This window comes from Meleagris gallopavo, chromosome 12, assembly GCF_905368555.1.
Source record: "Meleagris gallopavo chromosome 12, MGAL_WU_HG_1.1, whole genome shotgun sequence".
Taxonomy (NCBI): domain Eukaryota; kingdom Metazoa; phylum Chordata; class Aves; order Galliformes; family Phasianidae; genus Meleagris; species Meleagris gallopavo.
The window spans coordinates 3,875,690-3,887,820 of record NC_139415.1 but is presented as its reverse complement, the minus strand read 5'-3'; the positions used below and the strand labels follow the sequence as shown (position 1 = coordinate 3,887,820).

The following is a 12,131-nucleotide window of genomic DNA, read 5'->3' as shown; positions in this document are numbered from 1 at the left end:
TTGATCCCAAGGGATGTGATATTAATATTACATTATGTTGATATGATATTATATTGAATATATAACATTTTTATAATGTATGATATAATATTCCCTATATATATATAATAGAACCAACCAAAAATATAGAGACCACATCTTCTATAATATACACTTATATAATCAATTTCTGGCCATCTTAGAACTTTGATATTGTAAAATAGACATGAAAGAGAAAAGCACGCCACAAAAGACTGCTCATCTCGCTCTTTGCGCTTCTTCAAAACGTAGAAAGACAGCAGCAAATGACTAAAATCACATGAACTCACATTTTATACCCAAACCATAGCTGATTCAGTTATAGAAATCTGAATATATAAATTTAAATACAAGAAATGAAAAGCAAAACACATCACTATGCAAGACCACAATTCAGAAGTTGCAACTCATTCTGAATCTTTGTTGGATATGTAAAAAGTGGGACATACTGCACTTTTAAACAGATTTATTCATTATTCCTCTGTTTAAACTCAAAACTTGTGAGGAAGTCTGGTTTTGTAACCCTAACTTCAAAAACTATCCTGGTATTACGTTCTGTATATTAAGACCAGAGCTTCCATGGAGCTCTCACCCCAAGAGATGTAGTATTTGTCAGAGCTGTACCAATACTCCTGATACAAATTCAGTGCGTTACAATGGTGCATTATGTAAAAAGGGGTTTGGACACTTGATGCAAATCACTTTGTGATCTGCATACACTGTTCAAGTTCAGGCATCTTTATCAGAAGCTTTTACTTTGATAAGACTACTCAGCACTTTTAAGAAGTTCAATTACAGTTATTTTACATGGAAATGAAAGAAGTAATGCATATATACACAGCAGAACTGAAACTCAACTAGATATATAATCTGCAGTTTTTCTTACTGCAAAACATTAGCATCACCTAATTATTCCTCAAGTATTCTGTATTCTTAATGAAGTTCCATGTGTTAACTAGGAAATGAGGCAAAGTAGCACTATAAACACAAATAAGAACACATCACATCCCACCAAACCTTAAGTGCTGGGTATAGATGGGAGTCTCCTCATCAGAACAGGCAGTAATGCCCACACATTAAAAGGCAACAACTAACAAAGCCCTGCATGAAGATAAGGCTCATGAGAAAACTCATTTCTCAAGAAACAATCCTCCTGAAGTTGCCGTATTTTTCAGTTTGCTTTCTCCAACTGTACATAGATTTCACATAACATATTCTTTACTACTAAGCCTCACTGCATGAGCTAGAGACATGCCCTGCAAGATGTAACATCTGAGTGGAACCCTGTGTAGCCCAAAGAGCATATCCAGCATCTATGGAAAAATGAACATTGCAATCAACCAGCCTCCATCCCACTGCTCTTCTCACTGCGCACCCTCCTCCCAAAAAAAAGACGACACTCTTCTGAGAGGAAAAACAAGAGCAACAAATTTGCCTTTTAAGACATGACCTACAAGTATGCTCACCCTAAATACGGCTCTAACATTCAGGAACATCCACATTTTTGGGTAAAACATCTCTTATCCAATCACTGGATATTTTTAAGGCACCCATTCCTTAAGGTAATATGACAATGTTTCAACCTTGATATACATATTTATTTTAAAAGAATAAGCATACTAGAGTAAATTGAAAAAGTCAAAGCGAGTGAACTACAAAAGTATTTTGCACAGCTCCTCTGTAGAGGAATTAAGTCAGAGTAGTAAGACTGCTAGGCATTTTCAAAGGAAAAGTGAAGGAGTTAATGACATAAGATGCATAGAAGTAGTGTGGCTGGAGAAGAAAGCATATTGAAACATGAGGTTTTTAAATCAACCAAGGAAAGTCACTTATATTTTGATACAAACAATGAACTCTATAAATGAATCTAAGCTGTGCCATTAACGTGGCTAAAGCAACAGGCAAGGAGCAGAGCTTTCTCAAATTAATTTGAATTAGTTACTCAATTTAATAAGGTAAAAGTCAGTGGCAGAATCAGGGATAATACAATTAAGGCAAGACACAGAAGTATTTGGTGGAGGTAAGAATGGAATTCGAAATAATTTCAACTGCATAGGCAGGAAAATAATTTCTGGGTCAATGTTTGTATGGCAGATAGAAAGCATCGAGAAGCCAGGCATGCAAGAGAATATAGGAATTAAGAATCCAAAACACATTTACATATTACAGTTCTCCAATTCTGAATAAGTTTTATTCTTCAGCTACTTACAGAGGGGAGGGGGGAAATACAGTTAATGAGATGATGATAAGGAGGAAATCCTGGTTGAACTACTTGTGATCCTGGGTCAGAACTAGAACCAAAAATAAACTGAACTAACACAAATTACGGCAAATAAATTTGTCTGTATAAACTGACCTTCTGATTTGCTTTCCCTGCTGAAGTATCTGATTTCCTATAAGACACTGCCCATTTTGCTTGGAATTTACACTAAAAAACATAACTTTCCCAATGCTCGCCTCTTGTAAAGACATCAAAACCAGTTTAAAATATGTACGTAAATAAACTAAAAGCTGTGTTCAATTAATTGGCTTCCAAAAGGAAGAGACTATCTAGAGGACTATGCACAGGCTTCGTTCTTGATTAGTATACAATTCTGATCAAAACAATTTAGGCCTAAGAAAGATACAAATATCAGACATGCAAGAAATGCAAAACATCTAGTTTTTAGTGCTAATTATGCTACATTCTCCTTTTTGACAGATGGAGCAAGTAGTGAAACCAGTGAGAAAGCACAAGATTACTGAAAAATATCTTCAGCGCAATCTGCAAATAATAATAGTTAAAATAAAAAAAATTCATTGTATGAAAAAAAAAAAATCTGTTTTGCTCCACACATAATAATGATAATTTCTCTAAAATAGCTAAAATTAAAAAATCTGTATTACATTTCCTTTCTTTAATCGACTTAAATGAAAAATGTTGACTATTGAACTCTAAATTCTAGAAAGGTATGAGCAGCAGAGATGCATCTGCTTGAAGTTTTATTTATTTATTTTATGAAAGTACTTTGCTCCTAAGACAACTTGTTCAGCTTTGTTTATTTACAGTTTTGTGTTGGAAACAAAAGTTATGCCATCACTTCCTGTAGAAATAAATTTAATTATCAATTCATGTTAATAGTTGACACTTAATTATGTTAAACAGAAAAAACCCAGAAGATTCTGTGAATGAAACCATAGTTAGTAAGCTGGCTATAATATTTCTAATTGGTAGAATTTCATAGAGTAGTAGTAGTAGAAAAGGCACAGGGGTTTTCAAACATCTAAGTGGTTGGCCTATAGCATATTACAGAAACCAGAAAGACACAGTTTTCTTCAAGTTTTTATGGAAACAGTATTTCCCTACAATTATGAAATAAGCAAATATTTTCACTGAAGAATTTTCTCTTCAATACTATTTTAAATGTTGTGCTCATATGTTACTCCCTTCATCCATAGTCCTAGCTCTATGAGAAAGGTAATATTAACAACCAAGTGTACTCAGCATCTATGCTACCATGATTATTTTTTTTTTCTCACTCATGTGCCCTCAGTAGCTGCCATTCATAAGGAGCTAAGCAGTCTCAGAAAAACAGACATAAAAGACAAAAGTGCTCCCTTTTCTCTCATCTTTCTCCCTTAGCTAGTCTTACCTTAGATATTCAAGTTCATTTTTAGTTTTGTTTCTTAGCATGGACAACATGAAACACTATCTACTACAAAGAGAAGACACAAAAAGTGGGGAGAGGACATGTTAAATGCAATCATGCCCTTAACCTAAAATAAATAAGGTTGATAAAAGATCACAAAGGAAATCAAGAAGAAATATGGAAAACGTTTACTCCTTTATTCCAGTTCTTGCTGCGTATGCCAGGAGAGAAAGAGAAAGAAGAAAAACATTAGAAATAGAATAGGAAATAAGGACAAGAACTGAACATTAAGAAAGAAGTACTAACAGCAACTTCTACTTTTCAAATGTCCATCAGGGAAGTTATTTTACTCTAATTTTTAGCAAAAAAATTTTAATTTTTAAAGAAAGTTGAAATACACTTCTACTAGACTGATTATTTAGAGCTTGAAAACAACTGTTACTAATTCCCTGTACGTTAGCCACATGTAAAAGCAGCCTAGATGTTCACAGAATGCTTGTAGTTACGACACGCTAACATTAAGAATAATATACTAAATACCAAAAGGTGGTATTCTCAGAATTCATTTTCTCCATTGCTAATAAAACCAGGAATCCCTGTAATTGTATTAAACAGAAAATAAATCAAGCAATTCAAGTTCTATTCACTCTATGTAAGAGTTGCTTACTTAGTAGCAGTAAGCTCTGTTTTTTTCAGCAAGTTTTTCATCTGAGTGCCAAAACTTCTTCTCTTCAAACTATTCTTAACTCTATCTCCCTTCAGAGCAATGCTTTCGTTTGTATTTTTTTTTTCCTCCAGAATTTCTATCATCCTTTAAAGAATCCTGTAGGTGAGAGAACTTAGAAGTGCATTCACAATGTAAGTCATACCTCAAATAAATCATAACCCTCAGCTTCCACCCTATTGTATGGCCGGATGATGCCATCTTCATGAATGAAACGTGGAGGGCGGAGATTCGGTACTTCTTCTGTTGATTCCGCCACCCTGTTAGCAATGGTGGAACAGTATTCTCATTAGCTCATTATACATTTGAGTTTCACTGATTTATGCCTAATATTCATCCTATTTACTATGTCACTTAAACTTTACAATTGTCCTAAAGATGTAAATAACAAAGACACACTGCCAATAATATATATAAAAAAAAACATTAGAGAATTAGCCAACAACAACATAACTTAGAAAAGCATACTCCCATGCCCTGGCAAGCATTAAGAATTCAAGTTGATTAACATTTTCATAAGCTTCCCTTAGAACACACAAATCACCATTGCTGAGTTTCAAACTGGTAACAGTCAATTTTTACAGTAAGTTTAAATGTAATTTAAACATTTGCATTCAGCAGTACATAAATATACCACAGAAGGTAAATTTAAATAAGATCTTTTAATTACTTTTTCATAAGGGAAGCAACTGAAATGAGATAATGAGCTAGTTATTGTCTGTGTGACCTGCAATACTGCAAGACAAATTATAAAGGAACAATTCCCTGAGACCAACATAACACATATTCATTGGAGATTGCTAGGTGTCTCTTGGTCCTATAAATCCTACTGAATATTGTACATAACACAAATGATTTGGTGTCACTACTGGATCATTTCACTACATGGCGTGCAACATACAGAGACTATGTGAAAACATCCTTTTGACTTTTTACCTTTGAATTCCCTGGAAAGTACTGCTTGCCATATCTACAATGCCACCTGTTGGGCGGGCAACCACTCCTACAAGTCCCTTTCCGATTCCTTTAAAGAATCCAGCTGCGCCTTCTTTTTTAGCCCCTTCAGAAGAAAAAGGAGAAAAAAAATGGTATTTTTAATGATCTGCCAGAAGATAGTAGCCATAGAATTAAACAAGTATAGTTCCAAACATCATCGTCTAACTAGAGCCCACAGGAACTGATTATGTACCATGCAGTTACTAAGAAGCCTTCCATACAAGTCACAGATTGCCCATTCAGTAACATAGTTGTTCATTTAAAGCTTTAGCTGCCTTCAAAGCCACCACAAATAAGATCAGTAAGGACCCATAGGCCAAGTCCACCTCCTGGCTCCACAGAGAACTACCCCAAACCCAAACCCCACTGACTCATGTTCAACTTGCTATCAGCCTGAACCCCCAGATTTTCATAGGGCTGCTCTCCAGCCTCTCACCCCCTAGTCTGTATGTATATCTGGGATTGCCATGTCCCAATGCATAATCCAGCACTGCTCTCGTTAACTTCATGTGGTTGCTGATTGTCCAGTCCTCCAGCTTGTCAAGATTTCAGTTTGTCTCTCCATAAGGCCTCTACAGCTCCTAACTTAGCATGCATTTGAATCCTCCATCCAGAACATTTATAAAAACATCTAAGAGAACTGACCCTAACATGAAGCCCTGTGGAATCCCAGTGATCTCCAGTCTAATGTAACTTCATTTATTCTAACTCTTTGAGCCCAACATATCAGCCAAACTGCTCCTCACATATTCAAGTCAAGTCTTCAAGCTAATATATCAGTCTTTGTAAGTCAATAACAACAAAATAATTGGAATTATCTAAGCTGCATATATACAATTATTTCTCTTTAAACTCCATACTTTTGGTGATACCTAAAATAGAAGAACCAGGTGAGTGTTCAGAAAGCATCTGTTCACCCACTACTGAGAGGAATACTACAGCTCAAATTATCTGCCAGCCACATATAAGAGACAGCATAATAGCAATTAACTTGCAATATTTAAGTCACTTGGATGTGAACTTTAATGTAAAATATATCTTTCTTAGATATTCAGCATCATCTACCATATTGTAGTAGATTTACTAAATTTCATGAAGTAACAGCCTTCGTGAAAACTGCTCTTGGGCACTAAATCAGATTCATTTATTAAGATTTCCCCAATATTTGAAGTCCACTCAAAATTAAAATGCATGACATGTCACCTCCAATACACATATTACTTTAATTGTTCATTATTTTTGCAGTATCAAATATCTATTAACTCAACACGTGATATGAACGTGCCACAAGTAGTGTAAGATACAAAATGTCAGAATCTTAGGACAGAATCATAGAACTGTCTAGCTTGGAAAAGACCTTCAAGGTTAAGTTCAACCATCAACGTGACTTTTTAAGTCTGATCACTGAAGCTATGCCCTTATGTCATAACTTCAAAAGCTTTTTCAACTGGAGTTTAAGTTATTGTTTTTTATAGAATCATTGTTAATATTTTTATTCTAGCTTTAAAGGACAATCTGGTTACTACAGCAAGCCTAACATAATAATTGCAAAGACAATCCCTCCCTAATTCGTACAAAAGCAAGTAACAGTTGTAATATATCTGAGTAAAAGATTGCAGAAGGTTGCATATGAACTAGAAATATAAAAATAATCTTCTTTCGCTTTAGCATCATGATAGAAATTACTTAAAAGTCTATATTAAATATTAATCTTAATAATAAAAAAAATCCTTAAGTGGTGCAGTGCAGGCTTATAACTTACCTTCCACAGGTTTAGTAATTATTCCTGTCACACCGCCAACAACACCCTAGAACGAAGAAAACAATTAAGTCCCTACTTAGAAACTAGAATGCTATTGTCCAGCTAGGCAACCAGGATCTCATCTTCAATTTTAAAAGTTGATAGTGAAATTCAATATCAATATTTTATTTTTACTCTAAAATAGAAAGTGAAAGAGGGAATTGGCTCAAGTAACATTTATTTGGCAACAAAGAAATCCTTTATGTAGTAGTCTGGCAGAATAATTAAGAAAGCTTCTTTGTAACAAAGCTCTTCAGAAAGCTGTCAGAATTTTCAGTCATGAGTGAGTAGTGCCAAATATCTAGGATAACATCAAATAACTGAGAAAGATTTTAAAGTCGAGACATTAAATGACACTAAGGTCAAAAAAAAACAATCCAGTGTGGTAACTTCTAAACTTTCAGCAAACTCAATCAGAAATTGACACAATGCTTATTACTTATAATTCTTCAGAAGTAAGTTGATAAGTTGGAATGGCAAGTCATAGAATTTATTGAAATCTTATTTACTTTTGTCTAATAGAAATCTCTCAGAAATTGTTTACATGGGTTTTTTTTTTACACTTAACAGGAAACAGGCACATTCTTTCTTTAACCAGAAAAGGCTTCCTGACTTCACATAATAAAGAACAGATGACACTTCAGCAGTTTCTATTCCAGAAAAAAAAAATCTCTCCCACCTAACATGATACTCACTTTCATACACATTCAACTTGACTTAGAAGAATGTGCAAGTAAATGAAAAAACTTGAGTTTTTGTATGACCTCAGCATATAGAATGCCATTTCTATATAGAACAAGTCCAGAGTTCAAATTCACAGCCAAACTGCTTTAATGACAGAATTAACTGGAAGAAAATATAAAGGGCCCAGTTACTTCAGAGGAAAAATCTGTGTTATTTCTTACAATTTCCCTTTTTAAGATCTTATCTTCATTTCCTTGTGTTGGTCGAAAGAACATAACCTCAAACACTAAAGCTAACAAATGATATGTCTACTATAACCTGTTTTTTACTTCCTGTTTTTGTCTTCTGTTTAGTTCACGTTTAATATAAAGTCAAAGAAGACATTATAAAAACTATATACATGGAAGTATACATTAAGAGCTGACACACCATATACTCAGCTTCCAATTCATACCCGTAAAAAGCCTTTTCCTCCCTTAGCCAGGCTGCCGCTGAAGTCTCTTGGCTGACGACCCATTTCCTCTCTCCGTTTTTGCTGATATTCCTTATCCATAGTAATGGCTGCTAAACCTTTCCCAACAGAACCAGTGATCCTAGACACCACCCCTGCAGCACCACCTAATGGAACAGAAAGTAAAAGCTATTTTTCGTTCACAAATTAATAGTAGAAAACACAGTAAGACACAGATATCTCCCATATTGAATTTAGGTATTACTAATTTACATAAGCTGACTTTCACACTGAGTAGGAGAAGAAATTGGCCTGAAATCTGTTAGTTTAGTATAATATAATTCTTACATCAGCTCAGTATGTATCACATAACATACTGAATGGAAATTGACTTTTTCTGTTAACTGTAAAACACAGCTGAATAAACATCTAAGGTAAATGTAACAAGAACTTAGGAAAAGTACAGTTCTCAGGCATTTCCAGATATTTTGGAATCATTAGAATCACTTTCTTCATTCAGTCTCACTATCTTTATTCATCTGTAACATGTTACAAATTCAGTTGCACACACAATTTTTCTGTTTGCTTTCCTGTTCTGCAAAACAGATTTAGGTGCTCTCAAGTAAGTTAGGTATGAATGGTCTGTAAGGTGAAGACTGGTGCACTATTGCACCACTGTACATTTATTGTAACTTCTGTTTTGAAAATATCTATGGGATATTTCTTTTACATAACTTCTCTATGAAATAAGGAAAAGAATACATAAATGTAATTCATGTGTTAATCTATTTTATCAAATCAGTAGCAATAGGATACACACCCACTGTATGTCCAAGAAGACTTCTAACACCAATTACAAAGCCCTCAGCAAATTCTTCAGGTCCTTGAACAGCACCCTGAAAACGAAGTCTATTATCATTAGAAGAAAACTTACACATGCATTTCAGGAAAATTCTAGCAATTCTTTTACATCAAGGAGCAAGACTGTTTTAATATGGCACTTCTTTAGGAATTGAGGAAGCACTTTTTTTTTTTTTTTAATGTAAACTGTGCAATGACAAAAAGCCTACAATGCTACCCATTTATTTCATCAGCCTACCGTTTATGCATGGTTAAAGAATCAAAGTCATACCTGGAAAGGCTCATAAAAGAAAGCTTCAACTCCCTCAGACAAGCCTCTGATTAAGCCAAATGGGTTTCCAAGAACATCTAACCCAAGTACAAGAACATACATCTGTTTCAGGAACTAAATAAAAACAAAAACAAAAAATAAATCACTATCAACAACAAACAATCCAGAACAGCTTTAATGGCTGCTGTTACATAGTAGAGTACAAGGGTGATAATTTTTTTTTGACTGACTACCCAAGTAAGGTGTTAGAGTACCTGAAGCAAGTATTTCTGTTGTGAGAAAGACTGGCTAATATAAAAAGTACAGTTTATTTATGGATAACTAACAGAACCCTGTGGTGAATGAACGTACAGACAAAAAGAAAAAAAGTAACTACATATATTTCTTCAACATATTTTCAGGAGGTTTTTGTAATTACATTTCAGTAACGTGCCTCCAAATTCCTACTTCAGTACCATGAATTTAATGGGGAAAAAAAAAAAAAAAATCAGTAGCTTTCATTCATCTTTTCTTTCCTGTTTTCCACATTCTGTAAAAACAATTTTTCAATATTTTATACAAAGGCTTGATTAAAATTTACCTGTTCACTATAATGCCTAACAGCTCTCTTCATCAGCTGGTCTCTCTTGTAGAATTGATATTTAATTTCAAAGTATGCAAGTCTGAAAGACAAACGATTGTGAAGTAATTGTACATTACCTATAGGTACGCTTACTCCTTTTCAGTAGTTCTGGTTTTTTGTTTGTCTTTTACTTGAGATAAACTTGAAGCTATATTCCCTTGAAAAAGAGAAGAACACACACCTCTCCTACATTCCTCCTTTTCAATAGAGGCTCTATCGTTTTATACTAGTGACAATCAGCAAAGTTTAATACAGACCTTCTAACAAAAGTGTACAGTACATATTTTTTTGAATTATTAAAATAAAAATGCTTCTTAGGCTTACTTGAAAATAAGATCATCCACATCTGTTAGAGTAGCTCCAATACTTTTCAACAGTAAATTAAGAGAATGGATGGCTATCATTTCTTCACTCTTTTCTGATGCTTCTCCACCAGAAGCCAGAGACAGACTCAAATGCAACTGTAAAGAAGGAATTAGTAAAACCAACAAGTTCATCCAAAAAGTTTATTGCACCATCTACTTTACCATAAGGAATGAAGAAATAATTTTTATCAAGTATCTTATTACCTCAAATCATCTATCACATACCTTAATTGGAGAAATATGAAAAAGCTCAAAAAAGCTCAGCATTGACAAGTCTGTTAAGGAAGTCTCCATTAGTTCAGTGCTAAGTGCATCCACATCTTGCTGGATTAGTTTAGACTATTTTAATGTAAAAAGAAAAAAACGAACAGAAGGTTATCAACATATGTAACAGCAGAAAAAACATACAAGCATATATATATTACACATAAACATATGTAAATATATGAATAAAAGCCAGCATGAAGAATAAATGTGTACAAATACAGCAAAACAGCAAGCTAACTAAATGGTGAGGTACCTCAAAACTGGAAATGGGCTACTTGCTTTTGCATCCCAGATTGTAGTAATACCAAATCTTTTCCTTAAAAGGGTAAACATGAAAATTTGTGACTTTTTATTCCTTCTTGATTACTTGATATGGCCTTATTTCTCAATCACTATCAGATATTACTTCCATATTAATTTAGAAATATTAGTAAAGTAACTAACTTTCTGTGGTCACTTGTATTTTTGTATTTCCTCACCAGATCAGAATTTTAGATAACACATCTGAAGGTAACATTTCTAAGAAAAAAATCACTTTCCAGTTACACATCACTACTGACAAGTCAGTTGAAAGATTACACTATATACCTTAACCTTAATTTACTACCCTTAACACTTCACAGCCACAGTTGAAACAACCATGTCAAACAATTAAACCTTAAAAGAAAAAACAGTTACACATACCACTGTATCAGTTACTCAAACTTGTCTGTTAGTAATACCCAATCCTAAATGACAACAGAAACCCCAATGCTTTGCTGACAATTATTTTATTAAGTCTCTTCATTCATTGTTCTCTAATGCAATATTCACTAAAATATTCAGAAAATCACATAGGCCCATAACGACCTATTGTGGCAAGAATCACATTACCCTCTGTCTTTCAGCTTCTGGATCTGTAGATGGAGTGAAAAGTTCAATAAGTGCTGCTAAGAATCCTTGGTCAATTTTCAGCGCCATTTCCTGGATAAGAACCATGAAGTACCTAAAATAGGAAGATGAACAGTGTATATTTGAAAGCATCCGGAATTTAAGCTAAACTTGTACAAGTAACTGAGGTTTGGTTATTCAGTACTGCTTATTTACAGTCAGGAGGGCTTAATAGCCATGGTGTTGCTATACTGCAAATTATTCAAAATTGACCTAAAAATATCAGCTATCAATAATTTTTATTTTGTACTTTATGATTTTGTGTGCTCTGCTGTAACATATTTGTTCTCTTATCCAACTGCCTTCCTCCATAAGTCATATTATTGAACATTTACTTCAATAAAATTGACCATACTCAAATATTACACCTATATTAGCCAGGTACAAAAACTTAAGCAACCTTTAGAATACTTTCATCTCATTTCATAGTACAAGAACTCAAATGAAGACACAGAAATATTTACTAGAGAAGATATATTTCACAGTAAAATACTGTCTTGAGCTACATTAGA

At 33.9% G+C, this 12,131-nt stretch overlaps 1 protein-coding gene across 1 annotated transcript in view; it reads right to left on the bottom strand.

Annotated features, from left to right (window-relative positions):
• Window positions 1-12,131, bottom strand: part of VPS13C (vacuolar protein sorting 13 homolog C) — an 81,798-nt gene that overhangs the window by 6,388 nt on the left and 63,279 nt on the right. Inside the window, exons 70-79 of the mRNA XM_085234244.1 lie at window positions 11,563-11,674; window positions 10,648-10,761; window positions 10,382-10,518; window positions 10,016-10,097; window positions 9,436-9,549; window positions 9,124-9,199; window positions 8,307-8,470; window positions 7,130-7,175; window positions 5,308-5,431; window positions 4,517-4,631 (exon numbers count right to left, since the gene is read on the bottom strand). Coding sequence (XP_085090370.1) covers window positions 4,517-4,631; window positions 5,308-5,431; window positions 7,130-7,175; window positions 8,307-8,470; window positions 9,124-9,199; window positions 9,436-9,549; window positions 10,016-10,097; window positions 10,382-10,518; window positions 10,648-10,761; window positions 11,563-11,674 — 1,084 coding nt within the window. The remainder of the gene's footprint in view (window positions 1-4,516; window positions 4,632-5,307; window positions 5,432-7,129; window positions 7,176-8,306; window positions 8,471-9,123; window positions 9,200-9,435; window positions 9,550-10,015; window positions 10,098-10,381; window positions 10,519-10,647; window positions 10,762-11,562; window positions 11,675-12,131) is intronic.